Source organism: Oncorhynchus kisutch, unplaced genomic scaffold, assembly GCF_002021735.2.
Source record: "Oncorhynchus kisutch isolate 150728-3 unplaced genomic scaffold, Okis_V2 scaffold2608, whole genome shotgun sequence".
Classification (NCBI taxonomy): Eukaryota; Metazoa; Chordata; class Actinopteri; order Salmoniformes; family Salmonidae; genus Oncorhynchus; species Oncorhynchus kisutch.
Window position 1 is genome coordinate 2,884 of NW_022264553.1, and position 21,895 is coordinate 24,778.

Consider the following 21,895-nt stretch of genomic DNA (forward strand, 5'->3'; position numbering starts at 1 on the left):
GTGTAGAGTTGGATAGATGTGATGAACGACATGGTGTCCATACACTAAGCCTGTGTCCGAAATGGCACCCTATTCCCTACACAGGGCCATATGGCTCTGGTCAAAACTAGTGGACTATATAGTGAGTAGGGACGCATCTTGGCTGTCTTACAATGTAATGTGTTCTCTCTCTGATGCAATTTAGAGGGCCAAGTAGACTAGGCCCTCCACACTGTCAACAGGTGATGCAAGTCAACAGTAGCGCCAGAGACATGAGAAATACAACGCAAGATCTTGCAGACAAGGCTCAGGTTATCCTGTAGGGTAGACACCGGTTAGCAGAAGAATGATGCCTTTAGGGCATTTACTTCTCAACAAGTCAACACACACAAAACCACACACACACACACACACACACACACACACACACACACACACACACACACACACACACACAGTCTTCCTTACCTCAAGTTGACCTGCAGTAGCAAAAGCTTAATAATAGCCACACCATAGCAAACCTTCACAAACGTTTCTAAACTTTATTAGGTTAATATCAAAAGTAAGTCAACCCATTGATTATAGAGAAAATACAAGGAGATGAGCAAATGTAAACCAGGGGGAAAACGTACTACCCTCCCTTGTGCCCAGTAAAATATATTTGTAAAAATCTATATTTTTTTAAATGTTTGACAACACTCCCCGAGTGCATTTGGATCTGTCCCTTACAGTGGCATATTACAGGTGTGGCCTGAAGGGGTTATTGTGTATTGATCCATTGACTTTTTACAGTCACTAGACTATGGCTACATATTGATTCTCAGTTATTCTTAATATATATATATATATATATATATATATATACACACACAGTGGGGCAAAAAAGTATTTAGTCAGCCACCAATTGTGCAAGTTCTCCCACTTAAAAAGATGAGAGAGGCCTGCAATTTTCATCATAGGTACACTTCAACTATAACAGACAAAATGAGAGAAAAAAATCCAGAAAATCACATTGTAGGATTTTTAATGAATTTATTTGCAAATTATGGTGGAATTATTTGGTTACTACATGATTCCATATGTGTTATTTCATAGTTTTAATGCCTTCACAACATAATGCTGCCACCCCCGTGCTTCACGGTTGGGATGGTGTTCTTCAGCTTGCAAGCCTCCCACTTTTTCCTCCAAACATAACGATGGTCATTATGGCCAAACAGTTCTATTTTTGTTTCATCAGACAAGAGGACATTTCTCCAAAAAGTACGATCTTTGTCCCCATGTGCAGTTGCAAACTGTAGTCTGGCTTTTTATGGCGGTTTTGGAGCATTGGCTTCTTCCTTGCTGAGGGGCCTTTCAGGTTATGTCGATATAGGGCTCGTTTTACTGTGGATATCGATACGTTTGTACCTGTTTCCTCCAGCATCTTCACATGGTCCTTTGCTGTTGTTCTGGGATTGATTTGCACCTTTCGCACCAAAGTACGTACATCTCTAGGAGACAGAACGTGTCTCCTTCCTGAGCAGTATGATGGCTGCGTGGTCCCATGGTGTTTATACGTGCGTACTATGGTTTGTACAGATGAACGTGGTACCTTCAGACGTTTGGAAATTGCTCCCAAGGATGAACCAGAATTGTGGAGGTCTACCATTTTTTTCTGAGGTCTTGGCTGATTTCTTTTGATTTTCCTATGATGTCAAGCAAAGAGGCACTGAGTTTAAAGACAGGCCTTGAAATACATCCACAGGTACACCTCCAATTGACAAACAATTTCAATTAGCCTATCAGAAGCTTCTAAAGCCATGACATCATTTTCTGGAATGTTCCAAGCTGTTTAAAGGCACAGTCAACTCAGTGTATGTCAACTTCTGACCCACTGGATTAGAATTAGAAGTGAAATAATCTGTAAACAATGGTTGGAAAAATTACTGCACAAAGTAGATGTTCTAACCGACTTGCCAAAACTATAGTTTGTTGACAAGAAATTTGTAGAGTGGTTAAAAAACGAGTTTTAATGACTCCAACCTAAGTGTATGTAAACTTCCGACTTCAACTGTATATATATACATTATTACATGTTTTATCCAGGTTTGGAAGTTACATCATACTAGACATGAGGAACACAAGCATGAGCTACACATCTGCTAAATATGTGTATGCAACCAAAACAATTTGATTTGTTTTGAGGGTTATTTGAAATCCGCCAGTTCTTGGAACTAACTGATTCCTCGCTGATTGGAATAGATAGAATCTAATGTTATGGAACATCGGAACACCATTACAATGCCAGGGGTGGCATTGTGTATGACCAGATGTAGGTCTATAGGTCTGTGTACAGAGAGAGCAGGGCAGCTACTGGGTTGCATGCTTTTGCTCCAGCCCTGCTCAAACTCTATTTCATCAAAACCTATTCCCATCTCTACTCCCAGAGACAGCATTATAAGGGGTTCTCATCACCATCATCATCACCACCATCACCATGGACAACCTGACCCATCTCTACTCCCAGAGACAACATTATAAGGAGTCCTCATCATCATCATCACCACCACCATCACCAAGGACAACCTGACCCATCTCTACTCCCAGAGACAACATTATAAGGAGTCCTCATCATCATCATCACCACCACCATCACCAAGGACAACCTGACCCATCTCTACTCCCAGAGACAACATTATAAGGAGTCCTCATCATCATCATCACCATGACCAATCTGACCCTTCTCTACTCCCAGAGACAGCATTTTTAGGAGTCCTCATCATCACCAAGGACAACCTGACCCATCTCTACTCCCAGAGACAGCATTATAAGGAGTCCTCATCATCATCACCATGACCAATCTGACCCTTCTCTACTCCCAGAGACAGCATTTTTAGGAGTCCTCATCATCACCAAGGACAACCTGACCCATCTCTACTCCCAGAGACAGCATTATAAGGAGCCCTCATCATCACCAAGGACAACCTGACCCATCTCTACTCCCAGAGACAGCATTATAAGGAGTCCTCATCAACACCAAGGACAATCTGACCCATCTCTACTCCCAGAGACAGCATTCTTAGGAGTCCTCATCATCATTATCACTACCATCACCATGGACATCCTGACCCTCAATTCCAGCCATTCCTCCTACAACACCACAGAAGAAGTTGCCTTCGACCATTACACCCTCTACATTCTCCTCTCGGTCGCCATGGTTCACGTCCTGGGTCTCCCGGGCCACTCTCTGTTTCTATGCTCCCTCCTGGGTAAACACACACACACACTAGGAGACACACACACGCTCTGTCTCTCTCTCTTTACACCCTATCGGAACTTTCACCAAAGATGAATACATTCCATGGCATGTGAAATGACCTGATCACCTGACCTCAGGGGGCCTCTGTTGCTATGTTGTCTATGTGTGGACAGCTACCTCGCTGTGTTTCATGAAGCCCAAGTTTCATCTGTCTGTGTTTAGCGAACGTGTTCCCTAGCCGCTTCATACTGCCTCTCGCTGAAGTTCGCGAATGCCTAAAGCAAGTGGATGGTCATCATGAGCCTCCTCCCTCCTCCTCATTGCCATGGCGATCACCTCTAACTGCAACATACTGGTCCTTAAGTCCCTGAGCCAATCAGGTCCAGGCAGACAGGAGCTCCACCCAATCAAAAAAGCAGGCCTTTAAAAAGTGCTGTTTTTGTGTTGATTAGCATTCACTACATTCAACCCCTGGTTGACTTTGTGTTAAGGTTCTATATCAAAACGTTGCAGGCCTACTCACCACTGACCTGCGTGGTCTACACGGTGCTCTCTATGAGCAGTTTCATTCAGCCTCTGTGTTATCTCATCCGGACCAGGAAACTGCCCAAGCTGCCGTGTCAGCGTTTCCCCGCTGCTCAGAGTTACACGCCATCTTCCCTTCCTAAGACTGTGATAGAAGTGTAGAGAAATCCTGTCTCTTTACAATCCTGGGTTGTTATCTGGAGGTAGACCTGTGTCATGTTTATTAAGCACCAAACGGAAGAAAGAGGACAAACAAAAAGACTATCATGAACTTGTCCAATAAGAAACGCTTTCTTAAGTTTTCAGTTGCAAAAGGTTTAGATATGTGTTCATTAATGAACAAGACCCTAGTAATATTGCCTTCAAGATCATGTTTCTTGTCAAAGGATGACATGTCTTTTAAGCCCTTTCACCTGTTTGGGGCACTGAAAGAAATGAAGCCATGACAGAGTATCGAAATGAAGCCATGCTCCGGGTTGAAGTTTCCCCTAGGTAAAGATCTAGGATCAACTTCCCCTCCCTCAATCCTATCCTTAACCATCTTTCTGTTTCTCTAGTAACCATGGAAATAGTATTGAAATGAAGCCCCAGTCTTTGTTTCTCTACTAACCATGGAAATAGTATTGAAATTAAGCCCCAGTCTTTGTTTCTCTAGTAACCATGGAAAGATTATTGAAATTAAGCCAGTCTGTTTCTCTAGTAACCATGGAAAGAGTATTGAGATGTGGCCTCAGTCTTTGTATAACAATAGCCTCGGGTAATGCCCTGTTTATAACCCACTAATTAACCACTTAACTGCTCATTAATTCAACCTCTTAATTGAAACACTGAGGGACCAATTAGAAGCCTTGTTAGGCAGAGATCTTAAGACCTCATTAGGGGACTATGCAGATGTGTTGCGAGTGCTGAACTCTGTAAATAGATCCCGCAAAACATAATTGAACGCTGGGTGATGATTCAATGGTATGACTGAAGCATATGGAATATAATGATTAAAGGGATAGTTCACTAAATTACATTGCTTACCGGGTAAGAAAATAAAACTGTCTGTACCAACGTATGTCTATCTGGCCCCTGTGCAAGCTATGTCTATCTGGCCCCTGCTTCAAATGTAAACCTTTGAAGGAATCCAATACTTATTTTTGTAATTTGGGTGAACTAACCCGATATGAAGGTGCTTGGGTTCATGGTCGTTTGTACTAATTTAATACAATTAGAGGGGTAATGAGTAATGACATATGTATTGTAACATTTGACAATGAAAGACAGCGGTTTATTTCTTTTCGTTTTCTCAGCCTGTTGTGCTGTTAGAAATATCTGAAAATACACTTTACAAAACATAGAAATCACATGTTTATTTTGATCAAACAATCATGTATTTTTCCATGCTACTGTTAAGTACTTATCAAAGGATATATCTAAAACCCTTACAGTACCATGTTTCTCAAATAAAGCTCTTGATTGTTGTCCTATTTCAAGTTCATAATAAAATGACAGAAACAGTCACATCTACAGAATTTGGTACCAAATCAGTATGTACATGAAGCAACAGGCTTCATATTGAAAAAAAGCTATCACAAGTCAACCAATAGGAATGTATGTAGTCAAGTGCAATACATCAATACTATAATCACCCAGTTTCAGGTCCTTCATAATATGCAATTACATACATATTTCATAACATGTCAATACATTGCATCATCATTACGGTGTGATTTTGGCCTGTAACTCCTTCAAACACTCCAGGCTGGCCTCAGGGCCATCCTCCGAGGTCACAAACCCAGGATAGGTGGCACTAAACTGGGCCTGAGGAGGTAGAGAGCCAGTGGTGGAGCCCCCATCAACCTGGTGAGAGGAGGGCGGAGAGAGCAGAGGTATCAATTTAGCATGAGCGTAGTCAATCTCAAACCCCTCGAATATCAACCCCACCCCCCACGCTCCAAGACCCTCTTCCAAAACCCTGGCCACCTTCTGGGTTGCCAGTACCAAACTCGTATAATCTGCCTCTTCAAGTCTAAATATATCCGAGGTCAGCGGTCGACGGGGGACCAGTACGGTGAGGCCGGGGGCGTTGGGGAAGGGGGTGAGGAATGCCACGTGTCCCTCATCCTCCCACACCCTCCACTGCTGCTCCTCTCCACGGACGATCCGGGAGAAGAGGCCGGGGTGCGATGGGTCTTCCCCAAGGAAGGTGAGGTTTGGTAGGGCATTGGGGGAAGGGAGCTGGGCCCGGATCTCGGCCTGGATCTCCTGGAGGGACGTGTCAGTCCAGCGAGGGCCGCTTTTAGAGGTGACGTAGCCGGGGTCGTGGTGGGTGTAGTGCTCATCTCCCGCCAGGTGGGGGCGCCACTCGCTGTCAAGGCCGTGTAGCGGCAGCACCCGGATCTGTGAGTCAATAACAAGGACTATTACTAGGCTACCTGTTCACACTAAAAAGGAGGACAGAATTATGGTGCCATCTAAACAAATATAATTTATGTTGATGAACAAAAACATTGTCCGTTTTTATTCAAAACTAGATGACACAGAATAGAAGAGTAAAATAGAAAATCGCAGAATAGAATAAGAGTAAAGTAGAGAGCAGGATTTAAAAGAGTAGAATAAAATAGAAAAGAGTAAAGTAGAATAGAGTTGAATAATAGTAAAGTAGAAAAGATGAGTGTAGAGTACAAACACAACAGACCTGGGGTGGACTGTTACTGTCTGGGTGGGGCCTGCAGACCAGGGCACATCTCTTCACCCCCAGCCTCTCACACAGCAGGGCCCCCACCTCCCTGGCCCCCAGCAGCAACCTCAGGTAGGCTCCCTCACCCAGCCTGAAGAGACTGCCCTGAGCTGGGCTTGGTTCCTCATCTGGGCCCCTGGGGGTCTTCGGCTCCAGGATGGTAGTGCCTGTGATTGATATTCCATATATGAAGATAAAGATTGTCCCTATTCAGTGCACTATAGAGGATGATAGTAAACTATCGAAGGATTGCACAGTTCACTGTACATGTTCAGTGGTTGCGTAGCAACTGACTATTATAAAATGTAAAAGCAATGGATTGATGTGAGGTGTGTTACTTGGCTGGGATCCTGACGATGAATTACATTGAATTCTACGTTGGGCAGAAATGAGCATTTGAATCAGGACAGTTTCCTCTCACAACTTCAACAAGACAGAACATTGAATAAAATTACAATTATATTTGAATGTACTTTACTTGTCTGTGTGGTTGGTCCTTTTGATCGGTATATGAGACAATATACCCACAGGAAAGTATAATTCCATCAACCTTTCAAAGCGCAGGTAGTGCATTCAGATTCTTATCACCTGAAGCATGCGCACGAGATAAAAATACATGCACGAGACACATGCATACTTGCCAAGCTCTTACACATGTTTACATGCATGCTTCAGGTGATAGGAATCTGAATGCACTACATGCGCTCTGAAAGGATGATGGAATTACACTTTCCTGTGGGTATATTGTCTCATATTGATTGAAAACACATAGCCTACTGTTTATAGCATATCTTTGTCTACATGGCTTGTTTGTATCGACTGCAAAGACATTGGCAACTTCCTCTTAGTAGTCAACTTTTGTTCTGAAGTTCAGTGGTCGTAGAGATAGAATCACATGGTTGATCCATGTTTAGCTTAGATGTTCTGTATGTTAAGTGACACAGGAGGGCAAACAAAGCATCTAACGATGCTGTTCTACGAGTGGTCTGAGGCAGGCTTTAGATTACGAGCGTTTTCAAGTGCAGCGTTAATTAGCGATGGTTTAGGGAAACAGCTTGGATATTTAACGACGCTTCTACGAAAGTTCTAACGATTAACTTAGTCTTAAGATGCTTTTGGGAAACCGGGCCCTGGACCAGAGTTAGGTATTGTGGTAAATAAGATGAATCTACCTGGGGTCCAGGGCTGGGGGTGGAGGTAGGCCACCAGCTCCTCTGTCTCCCAGATCACATGACGAGGTCGGGGAAGAGATGACATCCTGATGGAGGAAGGGAAAAGACAGAGGGGGAGGAAGAGAGTGAGGTCAGGAGAGGAAGAGAGTGAGGTCAGGAGAGGGAGGAGGAAGAGGGAAATAGAGAGACAGAAAGATGGGAAGTCTGTAATAAAAGGACGGTAAGAAGAGATACACACATACCTACTTGTTAACAAAATTAAGAGAGTTTCCTTTAAAATTATTATCCTGCCAACCACTATATGAAGAAGTTTAAGGAAAACATCAACTCAAATTGCTCCTTTTGTAATGACCACCCAGAAACAGTGTTGAATCTTTTTTGGCATTGTATTCATGTAAGAAAACTGTGGCAAGACATCAGTAGGTTTATAATTGAACACATTTATGAAGATTTGACACTATTGTGGAGAGATGTACTGTTTGGATTCTTTACATACAATAGAAATAAGCTGAAACAGTCATGTAATTCATTTCATTATTCTTTTGGCCAAATTTCATACAAATGTATATTTACAAACAGAACCACATTTTCGTACCCTACAAAAAGAAATTGAACTGTATTTTAAGACAGTTAAATGCTCTACTAACAAAAAAGCTGTTAGAATTGTAAGTATATGCATGTCCCTTAAGGTCCTTGTGTAATTGTAATGTGATATTGTACCCCCTAGCCCCGCCCCTAGCCCCGCCCCTAGCTCGATTGTCCATTGTTTGTCATCTATGTATGCTTGTGTTCCCTCGTGCTTTATGTATTGATTTGTTGTTAATAAAAATAAATATTTTTTTTTTTAAAGTGTCATGATAATCCTGCACTTTAGGATGGACCTGTCTCAATCAATTAGATATTTTAAATAGACAAGATGGCGCCATACACATTGTTGAATTACTTAATGGAGCAAAATATGTATTTATTTTGGTAACTGAGCATTTTCTAAATTCAAACCCAACACCTGAAACTGGACATTCAAGTAAAGGTTGGTCGAAAATGATCTGTGCTACAAACAGTACCTAGCCTGTAACTCCCAGTAATGGATCTCAAAAATGTTTGTCAACCTACTTACGGTACCTTCGTAGAAACCGTGCAAGCAGCATGCAGCAAGAACGTGGGTTCAAAACGGTGTTCAGTCAAAAGAGTTCAGAATGACGGAGGTGAGCGCTGGGTAACAGCGTCGTTTCTACCGTAACAACAACCGTAGTTCGGTTAACTTTCTGTTTCTCTTAAAAGCCGTTGTTCGGGAGCATCAAAACCGTGAAGCGAATGCTTACTGACTGATCTACAAATAATAATATCGGTATTTATGATGCAAGGTGATTTGTAGATCAGTCAGTCGGCTGCAATGTCGGAACAAGCCCAGTGTTTGCTGGTCACATGACATGTCTACGGCTATTATGTTTTCATAAAAATGGGGACGTGTAGTTTTCAGTAAGGACGCCAGGTGGCACTCTAGCATTAGAGGTAAAAGGCGGGAAGGTAGTGTACATTTATGAAATAAAGACTTGGAGGCCTACTTTGATCACGTGTGCATTTCTATATGTTTGCTAACATAACTTAAAAAGCACAACACAAATCAGACAATGGACGGAGAGAAAAACTTTACAAATTTACAAAAGAGGAGTACCCTAGGAAGACACATATTTGGCAATGCAATTGTTGGTCTTTGATGCTGTGTTTATATTCATCATATTATCCAAAATGTTCACATTATCCGTGACAAGTTTACTTTGTTTATCTTTATTGCTGATTGAGTCGAGGTTTGAAAATATTATTACAGTACCTCAAGTCCTTCCTCCCCAATTCTCTAGAAGTGTAGAATGGCACCATACCACTGGTTCTTTCACAGTGACTCATAGGTTCCTTATTACACACCTCTCGCTTACACACACACACACACACACACACACACACACACACACACACACACAGTTTAGAGACTCTAGTCTTGGGTTACTTTTTATTCATAAACACATATAATTCACATCGCTTTTATTCATATGGTAGTGTCTATAACGTTACCTCATAAAGACAACCTGTATTTATAGGCTAGTGTCTATACTGTTACCTCATCAGCATAGCAGGTATGGTAGTGTCTATAATGTTACCTCATCAGCATAGCAGGTATGGTAGTGTCTATAATGTTACCTCATCAGCATAGCAGGTATGGTAGTGTCTATAATGTTACCTCATCAGCATAGCAGGTATGGTAGTGTCTATACTGTTACCTCATCAGCATAGCAGGTATGGTAGTGTCTATAATGTTACCTCATCAGCATAGCAGGTATGGTAGTGTCTATAATGTTACCTCATCAGCATAGCTGGTATGGTAGTGTCTATAATGTTACCTCATCAGCATAGCAGGTATGGTAGTGTCTATAATGTTACCTCATCAGCATAGCAGGTATGGTAGTGTCTATAATGTTACCTCATCAGCATAGCAGGTATGGTAGTGTCTATACTGTTACCTCATCAGCATAGCAGGTATGGTAGTGTCTATAATGTTACCTCATCAGCATAGCAGGTATGGTAGTGTCTATAATCTTACCTCATCAGCATAGCAGGTATGGTAGTGTCTATAATGTTACCTCATCAGCATAGCAGGTATGGTAGTGTCTATAATGTTACCTCATCAGCATAGCAGGTATGGTAGTGTCTATACTGTTACCTCATCAGCATAGCAGGTATGGTAGTGTCTATAATGTTACCTCATCAGCATAGCAGGTATGGTAGTGTCTATAATGTTACCTCATCAGCATAGCAGGTATGGTAGTGTCTATAATGTTACCTCATCAGCATAGCAGGTATGGTAGTGTCTATAATGTTACCTCATCAGCATAGCAGGTATGGTAGTGTCTATAATGTTACCTCATCAGCATAGCAGGTATGGTAGTGTCTATAATGTTACCTCATCAGCATAGCAGGTATGGTAGTGTCTATAATGTTACCTCATCAGCATAGCAGGTATGGTAGTGTCTATAATGTTACCTCATCAGCATAGCAGGTATGGTAGTGTCTATAATGTTACCTCATCAGCATAGCAGGTATGGTAGTGTCTATAATGTTACCTCATCAGCATAGCAGGTATGGTAGTGTCTATACTGTTACCTCATCAGCATAGCAGGTATGGTAGTGTCTATAATGTTACCTCATCAGCATAGCAGGTATGGTAGTGTCTATAATGTTACCTCATCAGCATAGCAGGTATGGTAGTGTCTATAATGTTACCTCATCAGCATAGCAGGTATGGTAGTGTCTATAATGTTACCTCATCAGCATAGCAGGTATGGTAGTGTCTATAATGTTACCTCATCAGCATAGCAGGTATGGTAGTGTCTATAATGTTACCTCATCAGCATAGCAGGTATGGTAGTGTCTATACTGTTACCTCATCAGCATAGCAGGTATGGTAGTGTCTATAATGTTACCTCATCAGCATAGCTGGTATGGTAGTGTCTATAATGTTACCTCATCAGCATAGCAGGTATGGTAGTGTCTTGCTGATTAACCTATGGGCTCACTCGTGCAGTAATCACTTTCCTTTCTTTCAACCAATGAGCACGAATCTAGGGGGGTATGTATGTCAACTCAAACTTTGTCTCCCACTTGCTGTTTAGCAGCAACAGCCTTTCAACGACCTTCCACCTCCCCACCACCAACTGAAGGCCTGTCATCGCGTCCCCGTTCTTCCAGCATAGGGCAACTTGTCATCAGCATCTGGCTCTGAGGAGCATTCCACGGAGATGAGGCTACCCCAAACTATTCAATACAATTACATATTGTATTCTGTCTTTGTTGTCATTCAGTGGAACCTGTATTTGATTTAACTAATTATTTAAGCTCTACCCCTTTCTTCCTCTCTCACATGTCTGTATACTGACTGACATGTCCCTAGATGACTCACTCTGATCCCGAGCCTTCAGGCTAATTACCTGATCTCTCTCTCTCTCTCTCTCTCTCTCTCTCTCTCTCTCTCTCTCTCTCTCTCTCTCTCTCTCTCTCTCTCTCTCTCTCTCTCTCTCTCTCTCTCTCTCTCTCTCTCTCTCTCTCTCTCTCTCTCTCTCTCTCTCTCTCTCTCTCTCACACACACACACACACACACACACACACATTGTAATTATCTGGTCACAGTGACATTATCTGATCTCATTACCAGGCTGATGGCTGGGGATTAGGGAACTATATATACTCTCAGGGAAGTAGGGCCATTGCTAACGCTGTCACTACCACTTCTCTGTTACCCCTCAGTCAACTCAGTTTACTCAACCATCTTTATAACGCAGACCAGTGCACTTGTCCTGTGACTGACTGCGTTGGAGAGTTGCTGGGTTAAGTCCTGCTTCAGATTAAAGTTAACCTAAAATAGACCTACTTGAAAATAGACCTACCAGTCATCTGGTTTTAGACTCCTACATACAGTAGCGAGTGAGAGAGAGGGAGAGAGAGCCAGAAGAGAGGGGGTTGGAAAGAGAAAGAAGGGAAGAGGAGAGAGAGGTAGAAAGAGATGATCCCCACTGGACACACGCTGGTTGAATCAAAGTTGCTTCCCCATAATGTTTGTTAGGTATTATATTTTGTGCTTTGAAAGGCAAGTGCCTAAAATAACATTTTGACAAGTCTGTGGGAAGTAGCAATGGACTGCTAGAGGTCACGTCCCAATTAGCACTATTCCCTATACAGTGTGCTACTTTTGACCAGAACCCTATAGGTGCCATTGGGATGCAGTCTCAGTTTCATGGTACTGTAGTCCCTCTTTGAATCTACTCAGTGGAGGACAGATACATCTATACTATTCCTTACTCAGACCTTCTTTGCCTTTGTTAACCAATGAGGCCTCTACCTGGGCTCTAGCCAAGAGTTATAATTAACACTACATACCACCAGTAACTGCTATGTGGTTGCGGCCTGATCAAACCTTAGTTTAGGGTCAGTGAATCATGAAACACACACGCCAGTGAGAATCCCTGTTATTGTGAATGGCTCAAAACACCAAAAGCATACTGACAAGCCAACCCAAGCCATTAATGAATGAAGCCCAAAGTGGTTGGTAGGGTGCATCCCAAAATGGCACCCTATTCCCTATGTAGTACACTCCTTTTGACCAGGTCCCATGGGGAATAGGGTGCCATTTGGTACGCAGCCCAAATAACAGTAGATTCATGTGGAATGAACACTATAAGTCAAGGCTCATCTTCAGTCAGCCTGCCTTAAAACGCTTCGTCGATCCCAGCACTCACACCCATGATCTCCTAATGAGCTATTCAGAACCCAGGTCTGGTATTTGAACCCAGGTCTGGAGCCATTTCAAGTCCCATTTCAAACAGGCATTCATTCCCTGCATGGCATTTGCCTTGGCTTGACATGCCTCTCACTTGTTCTCTCCCTCCATCTAGCGGTTAAGAGCATTGGGCCAGTAACTGAAAGGTCGCTGGTTCAAAACCCAGAGCCAGCAAGGTAGATAAATCTGCCGTTCTGCCCTTGAGCAAGGCAGTTAACTCCCAACAACTGCTCCCCAGGCGCGATGACATCGATGTCGATTAAGGCCCCCTCCCCCCCGCACCTCTCTGATTCAGACAGGTTGGGTTAAATGCAGAAGACACATTTCAGTTGAACAACTGACTAGCTATTCTCTCCCTCTCTCTTCTACTCTCGCTCTCTAACTCTAGCTTTCTGTCTACCTCTCTCCCCTTATCGTTTCCACTCTCTCCCTTCTCCTTCCCTCCTCCCTTTCTCTCTATCAGGGCGGTTCTTATCAGGGCCTGTGCAGGAGTGGAAGGCCTCACTACTGTGGACTGTGTGTGTGTGTCTGTTCTCCCGGCTTACATGGTTGTAAATAAAGGTCAAATAAATAAACCTGTGACGTTTTACTGCCCAAGCTAAACGTACACATCTGCCCGCCATGTTTCTTTCAACCCACTGAACTCTTTCACACAAACGTTTGTACACCTGAACAGACACTCTCACATACACGTGCACTAGACTTACATATAGACACACACAAATATTCAGTCTAATGACCTCACACTATTTTCATTGCACATACTCACACACTAACCAACAACCTTTTTCTCTCTCACACTCACTGACACATGCTGTCATCCACAACTTTTTGCCACACACACACACACACACACACACACACACACACACACAGAGAGAGAGAGAGAGAGAGAGAGAGAAAGAGACAAATGTTTACCCTCAGTCTGTCTGGTTTCAGATAAAACAAATGGGGGAGATAGACAAGAGATTATTTCCTGTGAGACGTTTTCACAGCTGTGCTTCATTCTTCTCTCTATCCTCCCCCCACTCAGTCTCTTTCTCACTCACACACCTTTCTCGGTCTCACTTCTGCATTTTGGGTTTTGTTCCTTCAGCCAATGACACGAAAATATGTCGAATGTTGGCCGGTTCAAACCTGTTTTCTAAGACTTTCTGAAATAGCTCAACTCGCACCAAGGCTTATACACAGAAGATTAGTCATTAACTTGTTTAATTAAGGATATATTTATTTTTTAAACAAATGTTATTGTAAAACAGCTAATGACACAGTATAAGCAGGGTGTACTGGCTAACCCTTAAAGCACAATGACAAACACTGATATTATATAGATTCTATAGACAGGGATCATCAACTAGATTCAGCCGCGGACCGCGGACCATTTCTTTCTTAAGCGGATGGTCAGGGCACCGGAACATAATTATTAATCATTTGTACTCTGAAAATTGACGTAAGCCCAAACAGATATTGTATTTGACGGAAACAATCATTTAAAACCTTGCTTACAAGATCACGTCTCTATTTATGAGTGGAAATACCTGGGAATAGATTTCCTAAATAACATTTTGAGGTGAATTCCTAGTGATTTGATTACTTTATGCCCCAATTTTTAATGCTAAAAATGTATTCTGAAAAAGAAATGTGAGGGCCACCAGTTAACAATCCCTGCTATATATCCTTATATGTTATGGTTTAATAAAGGATAAATAGCTTGTTTAATAATTATTTAAATAACATTTAAAAACAAATATTATAAGCTAATCACTCTAAAAGCTCCAACGTGTAGTAGTGTACTTGCCAACCCCTGCATTAGCTATTGCACAATGACAAGTTGTATAGCTGTACTAGTTATAGCATGGATGTTTGCACTACCAACTACCCAGCCATTTCCTGTTTGTGCAATCTTACATGTAAATCAGGTATACCTGGGGCCGTATGTATCGAGAGCCAATCTAGGATCAGTCCTCTTATTCATTGTGATTTAAAAGGAAAACTGAACTCAAAATCAGAACTCCTACTCCAAGATGCTTAAAATAGACCCGATATTCACGAAGCTTAGGTTGGCCCTCGAGTGTGGCAGTCTGTATTCATAAAACGTCAAAGTAGGGAGCGCTGATCTAGGACCGGTTTATATTTCAGATCAAGATTATATGGACACGAGACCTGATCCTAGATCAGCACTCCTACTCATATGCTTCATGAATATTTTTTCCCAGGACCAGTATCACCTGCCATTCCAGTTGCACAGGCTTAAAATACCAGAGTACTGTTGCTAAGTCATGATCAAATTGATTCAACGCTTATATGGTATCAGTCGTATGTGTACACGACTAGTGCTTTACTAAACTTGCATATCAATTTCACTGTACGTTTGTCACGGCATTTAGATTTGCCACTAATAGTGTACTTCTTAATCCAAATAAAAGATAACAGATGGAGATTCAATAAGGAGCTTTAATAGTAAACGATAGCAAAGCATTTATACAAGCCAAACAAACAGGTAGCTAAAAGCTACACTAGAGTTGCCAACTAGGTCTAGGACAGTCTAGTAGATGGATGGTTTCCTACTATCCAGCGTTAGATAGAACCCTGATGAAGCCAGAGTAGAGTTCAGGTGAAGATATATACATAACAAACATAACATTGTGACAGAGGGAATTCAGTGTAACAATTAAAAATCTGCCACAGGGTGAGGCCCCTTTCTGGACTAAAGCTGCATAGAGGATGTCAAAGAGTAGTGGGGTAACGAGAAAAAAGGGGGAAGGTTAGGGGTGAGTGGGGTAAGAGGAACAGTAGGGTGACAGTTGGGGGGGGGTTGTTGTAACTGGTCTTTGAAACTGGAGTATTTTGGGGGAAGGTTATGGGTTGGATCTTGGTAAATGTGGTCATACTAATTTGTCTTTGTCGTAATTCTACATTTTCCTACCTACGCAGTAGCCATGGCCTAGTCAAGACAATACCATACAACACTTGTGCGTGTTTAATAATGTGTATGTATACCAGTGTAACACTGTAATAGGGTTCATACAGAACAGACCAGCATGACTGATGCTCCGCCTGACTAAAATCAGTCCCGCATCTTCTCCCCCTGATAATAATCTCATCAACTTTTCTATCATCTTTCTAGCCATTACCAGACTGCCTTCTCCATTCTTCTCCCAAAGTATGCAAATGCACACTTCCCATCATAGACAGCAAGTATGCAAACGTACACTTTGGTAGAAGGGTGGATAACCAGGACGTAGCCCCTCCTCCACAAGGTACTGGATCTCATTCTATGCATTCCCCTTTTGCCTTCCTTCTATCCATAATTTCCACTGACTACGCCACACTAACAGTGGTCTTCTTCCTGTTCTTCGCTGAGCGGACCTCCTCCATCAGATCTCTGAGGTACTGGATCTCTCTGCTGATGCCGTCAGCCTTCTCTGCCAGCTCACGGTTCCTCTGCTCCAGCTCGGAACACTCCGCACTCAGCACTTCCTGTTCGCTCTTCTTCTTCTGTCGGTAACGTGTCGCTGCAGTCTTGTTCTGCGCCATCTTCTTGAGCTTCTTCTCCACGACCTTGGGCGCCCCGGATACTGATTTGACCTTACCGCTGAGGGTTGTGGGGGATGTAGTCTCAGGTTCAGGTTTGGAGTAAGGTTTGGTCCTGGAGGACCCAGCTATGGAGGGAGAGGGAGATGGGTGGTGAGGAGGGGAGCCGGATACAGAGTCGATGCCGGAGTCGCTGTCATCAGACTGCTCATCACAGCTACTGGAGGCTGAGAGGGTTGAGGTGGGGAGGATGGTTGGCTCCTCTTTAGGGGAGACGACTACCACGAAGTGGCCTGAGGGCAGGAGGGAGAGGACGATAGGGGCGGTGGTCTGGAGGCTGTCGCTGGGCTCAGAGATGATGGTAGTTGGAGTGTGGGTGGTCTTGACTTCCAAGACATCAACGTCCACTTCGCTCCCCAGCTCGAGGGTATACCCCATGGAGAGGGGTGCTGGAGACTGTGGCTCAGACTTCACCACGACCTCTTGATCCTGAACCGTCACCACAGGACCTCTGACCTCATCCCCTACCTCTTCTTCAGGGAGCTCCAGGGAGGGGAGGTCAGCCAGAGGGATGCCCAGGGAGAGCACCTCGTGTGGGGCAGGGATTGGGGCGGTGAAGGGGTCCATCAGGTCTAGGTCCATTCGGGTCTCCAGGGAGGCCAAGAGCTCCTCGGGGGAACTGGGCGGGGCGTCGGAACAACAGGAGCCAATCAGAGAGTCCAGGTCAAAGTCACTCAGGTCTATCTTCTCAGCCATCCAGTCCATGCCCGAAAACGCATCATCTGGGGAAGAAGCGATAAGTTAATTCCATCTAAATATACAACATATTATACTCAATGTTCATGACATGACAATTTTAATAATTATTGTACAGCGATAACGGAAAAAATAAATAAATAAAACGGTCCTCTGAAACAAGTCCTTTCCCAAACAAAAACCTGCTCTGAAAGACAATATTCCAGTCTGATCATGATTTGAAGGGACATTGAAGTTGCTGATACCGGAACCCTACTATAAAACCCTATTGTTTGCCAAAATGTTTCCTGTCTGTACAACAGGAAGAAAAGCACCGCTGACACTAGTCTTGTTTTACATTAATAGCCAGGAAATATGGGACAAACCAGTTTGTTCGGGTGATGGGTGGCTTGTCATCACGTGTGGATGTGCAAACAGGTAATACCGGTAGTTACTAACGATCTCTATGGTTAATGATTACCATACACGTTGGTATCGGGCAACTGTTTATGACAAACCGAGCCCAGGGGAGAGCGTAGGTGGGGGATTGCTGTGATAACACCACAGATGGAACCACGTATGGGGTTAGTCAGCAAACAAAGGAGGAGTTTGTATGTCTTTTGCAACACTTGAGCTGTGCGTTTTTGTTGTGGTTTTCTTTTCAGCTGTGTTCTCACCTCTGCAGACATTTGTTCCCATGTGGGCATGGAGCAGCTCGCTGGAGTCCAGCCACGGAGTCAACGGCATCAGGTGGTCCTCTACCCCGGACCCGGCCTTGCTACTCCCCAGGAATGAGGGACGAGGGGATGGAGGCAGGGAGTCGGAGGACGAGAGATGGGAGGGGGAAGGAGACAAACTAAACAAAGAGGAGGGAGAGAGGGAAGAGGCGGAAGAGTTGGAGAGAGAGAGGGAAGGAGAGAAGGAGGAGAGAGAGGGGGGTAGGTCATCCTCTTCATCTTGGTCCAGACGGGGCCCCATGGGGTCAGCCGTCAGAAACCAGTTGTCCAGTAACAGGGCCCCAACGTCCTCCAAGACCAGTTGGGAAGTCAACAGGGACATGACTGCTTCTTCTGGTGGCTGTCAACAGTAACAGGGTACTATAACGGGATAACAGAGAGTCTTCGGACGTTGTCGTCGTTAGGGGGAACGGTGATATCGTGCTGTGGTAGACAACAGCAGAGCTGAGGGTGGTTGGTTTGAGAGAACTGGAAGCAAAGGAAAGATGGAGGGATAGGGGTTACAAATTGCAGTATGACAAGTAGTTCCACAGAGGAGAGAACATTACTTTATTGGTCCATTTACTACATGAGCAACAGAAATGTATTTTGCATATCCCATTCTCTCCGGTAGACATACACATACTGTAGGAGAGAAGGTGGGATAGGGGTGAGATGTCATGTTTATTTATTTTACCTTTATTTAACTAGGCAGTTAAGTCAGTTAAGAACAAATTCTTATTTTCAATGACGGCCTAGGAACAGTGGGTTAACTGCCTGTTCAGGGGCAGAACGACAGATTTGTACCTTGTCAGCTCGGGGAGTCGAACTTGCAACCTTTTGGTTACTAGTCCAACGCTCTAACCACTAGGCTACCCTGCCGCCCCGACAGGGCCTAAGTACCATCATAGCTAGGCTACATAAAAAGGAAAACAATCAATAAAAATTTATTTATAAAGCCTCTTTCTTTTCTTAAATCAGCTGATGTCACAAAGTGCTTAAACAGAAACCCAGCCTAAAACCCCAAACAATAAAGATATAGAAGCACGGTGGCTAGGAAAAACTCCCTAGAAAGGAAGGAACCTAGGAAGAAACCTAGAGAGGAACCCGGATCTGAGGGGTGGAGATTATAAGAGTACATGGCCTTTAAGGTCAGATCGTTCTTCAAGAATCTCTTCGCCACATGTCATTGTTTTGAGGGATAGGTAATCATATCAATATATGGTGTCAGTTAAATGGTGCTACTCATTGACTACCCTCATTGTAACATCCATCGAGGAAGTTCATTTACGCCGGCCTGGGTTGAACCGGGGAATAGTCCTTCACGTCGAGCGAAAGTGGGGAGCGCCCTTGACAAATCAAACAATAATCTGCGCTGCTGTCATGTTGTCAAAGGCAGCATGGTGTGTCTTCCAGAAACATACATCGCTTCTCCATTTAATAAATATTTAACTAGTTTTCACTTTGAAGGCAGATGCACCATTTATCAAAAGCAATCACTTTGCATGTGAAAACACAGAATCCTACACATGCTTATTTATGTCACTGTTGTTTTGAGCTGGCTTCACAGTTGGACTGAGCAGGGCATCTGGCTCAACGAATGCACCGGTTCAAACTCCTCCCACCCACCAAGGTAGGGACAAATAAACAAATGCCCCAGTGTTAGGAGGAAGTATTTTAAGAGGAAGTATGCGTCTGGGAAATATACATTAAAACAGTCTGCTAGAGATATCTTATAAAACCTGTGGTATCTGAAGTTATGTCCTAGTGACCTAGTCAACGGTAACATTCGGTCGTTTCCTGGTAAATTTGAGGCCATTTGTTCAACTAAGTGCTAAAGGAACAAGTCGAGTCAATAACTTTTGACTTAATATATCCTAAAACGCATTCATGTATTTCACAAAATAGTACGAGATATTCTGGTCTAATACTTCAGTGGAAATTCCGTCATTGCTGGTAAACTCCCCGCCACGGGATAACGTTGCCTAATTTGGTCATGATGTGACCGGTAACACCGCCTCCTCGCTGACTCACTATGGAAACGGAGAGGGGAGGGTGAGGATACCGCCATTTTCACAACAACCATCTGGTCATGAAAGGAAAGTAGAAAGCGAGAGGACCAAAGTACGCCATTTGAAAGTGCCACGTTGCCATGTCTGGCATAGTAACTTCATCCATGTATGAGCCTGGGTTTAATAACATTGGTTAAAAATCATAACAAGATTGTTATTCAACATGAGAAGGGGGTAGTTGATTAGTTATGACGTAGATATCGGTTTAAAAATGGCCCACTGTAAGATGGCACGGGATCCACGTGGTTTTATTGTCACTTTGTTGAAAGGCACTGAAACGCCGACACTGAATAACGTTAGCATATGCTGTCTAACGTTGGTTATTTCAGGCAGACAGTTGATACGGGTAACTATTTCCACAGCTGGGTAGGTGCCAAAGACAGCCCAAATCTAGCTGACAGTCTGACATATCAAATATCTGAAGTAAAGTTAGCAAACAGTATAAGCTATTGTATTGTAGAGTTAGCTAGCTAGAACGCTAACAACAACTTCCCAAGCCTGCTTGCCAGCCACACCTGCCCGACAGCTGACATGTGACTGACTTTACATTTTCTGAGAAGAAATATGTATAATTTTTACTTACGCCATTTTGCGTAAAAAAGCCAGTGCTTGACCGTTGCACTGCCGGGTTGTTGCCGCTGCTGGATAAGCCGCTGCACGTTAAACTGCCATTTTGCGAAGGAGAACTGAGCGCTCGGAATGCTACAAAATAACGTTGAATGTCACAGAGAAACAACGGTCGAACGAGGTCACATGAATATTTATAGTCCCGCATCACACCCAAGTGTATCCTTCCGTCAAACAGCGCTGTGGTGTATCACTCCGAACCCGTTACTGCCTCTGATTGGTTTAGATCGTTATTCCGCTCGTTGGAAATAAATAGGTCCAGGGCCATAGTGTAACCGACGAAATGTAGGTCAAATTAACATGTATACATTGAATTAAGATTGAAGAGGAAATTCATGTTTACATAGGTAACTTGTATTTCCAATCTAAAAAGGCCAGTGTATTACGTTTGATTACGTGAAACTTGTTGACCACAAAACGAAGGACTGCAATGTGTATAGTAGACTACTTCACAAAGTTAGATAAAAGTCAATCTAAGATCGATCAAAATGTATTATAACTTGTCTAAAGTGATCAAATAATTGTTTTTCAGTCTTAATACACTCATTACTTATGGTAGAGAGGAGTCTCTTTTCCAAAGATTATTTGTCCTCAATGATTCGAGTGTCTTTATTAACTTAACTGAAGACTAATCAACGGTAACTAATCAACAGATGAAAACGAAAATTGTGGTAACTTAATTTCAATTTTATAAACAGATATGGTTTAGTTATATTCTGATGACATCTCATTATTACAATTGAATACATGTCCAATCTCTCCACCTGGTGGTTGAAAAGCCAAATAAAGAAGTAGTGGAGGTCACTGAGTTCTCCATTGTCTATGGTACATCAAACTAGTACCCTATTCCCCATGTAGTGCACTACTTTTGACCACAGCCCTATATGGTGCCATTTGAGAAACAGACAATGTTACGGTTCCATTTGACCAGTGGTATTCAAAGTCAGGGTCTAGTGGGTAGTAAAAATAAAAATGTCAATTTATTTGACATTTTTAACAACAAATGTATAGTACAGATATACACTGAGTATACAAAACATTAAGAACACCTGTTATTTCCATCACAGACTGACTAGGTAAATCCAGGTAAGAGCCATGATCCCTTATTGATGTCACTTGTTAAATTCACTTCAGTGTAGATGAAGGGGAGGAGACAGAATAAAGATGGATTTTTAAGCCTAGAGACAATTGAGACATGGATTGTGTATGTATACCATTCAGAGGGGGAAATGGGCAAGACAGGCAC

At 43.0% G+C, this 21,895-nt stretch overlaps 2 protein-coding genes across 7 annotated transcripts; both read right to left on the reverse strand.

Moving 5' to 3' along the window:
- Positions 1-4,983: 4,983 nt before the first annotated feature.
- LOC116352721 (uncharacterized) lies at positions 4,984-9,070 on the reverse strand. 6 transcript variants are annotated; one of them, XM_031819798.1, is made up of 4 exons: positions 8,762-9,070; positions 7,640-7,725; positions 6,426-6,634; positions 4,984-6,127 (listed from the first exon to the last, which is right to left on the reverse strand). In XM_031819798.1, exons 1-4 carry the CDS (start codon positions 8,785-8,787, stop codon positions 5,447-5,449), a joined length of 1,002 nt encoding a protein of 333 aa, XP_031675658.1. In that variant the 5' UTR covers positions 8,788-9,070; the 3' UTR covers positions 4,984-5,446. The 6 variants fall into 6 exon arrangements, with proteins under 6 accessions (XP_031675658.1, XP_031675657.1, XP_031675656.1 ...); XM_031819797.1 differs by having other exon boundaries at positions 8,753-9,070; XM_031819796.1 differs by having other exon boundaries at positions 7,640-7,843; positions 8,757-9,041.
- Positions 9,071-15,401: 6,331 nt separating this feature from the next.
- Positions 15,402-20,805, reverse strand: LOC109879012 (cyclic AMP-dependent transcription factor ATF-4). The gene is made up of 3 exons (XM_020471206.2): positions 20,606-20,805; positions 17,912-18,439; positions 15,402-17,281 (listed from the first exon to the last, which is right to left on the reverse strand). The coding sequence occupies exons 2-3, from the start codon at positions 18,291-18,293 to the stop codon at positions 16,287-16,289; spliced, it is 1,377 nt and encodes a 458-aa protein (XP_020326795.2). The 5' UTR covers positions 18,294-18,439; positions 20,606-20,805; the 3' UTR covers positions 15,402-16,286.
- Positions 20,806-21,895: the final 1,090 nt, after the last annotated feature.

Coding starts and splice junctions, on each gene's coding strand:
- LOC109879012 (XM_020471206.2), bottom strand. CDS start 18,293: ATGTCCCTGTTGACTTCCCAACTGGTCTTGGAGGACGTTGGGGCCCTG. Junction 17,282..17,911: donor GGGAACAAATGTCTGCAGAG/GTGAGAACACAG, acceptor CTTCTTCCCCAG/ATGATGCGTTTTCGGGCATG.
- LOC116352721 (XM_031819796.1), bottom strand. CDS start 8,787: ATGCTGCTTGCACGGTTTCTACGAAGGTACC. Junction 7,844..8,756: donor ACGGTTTCTACGAAGGTACC/GTAAGTAGGTTG, acceptor CTTTTATTACAG/ACTTCCCATCTTTCTGTCTC. Junction 6,128..6,425: donor ACAGTAACAGTCCACCCCAG/GTCTGTTGTGTT, acceptor ATTGACTCACAG/ATCCGGGTGCTGCCGCTACA.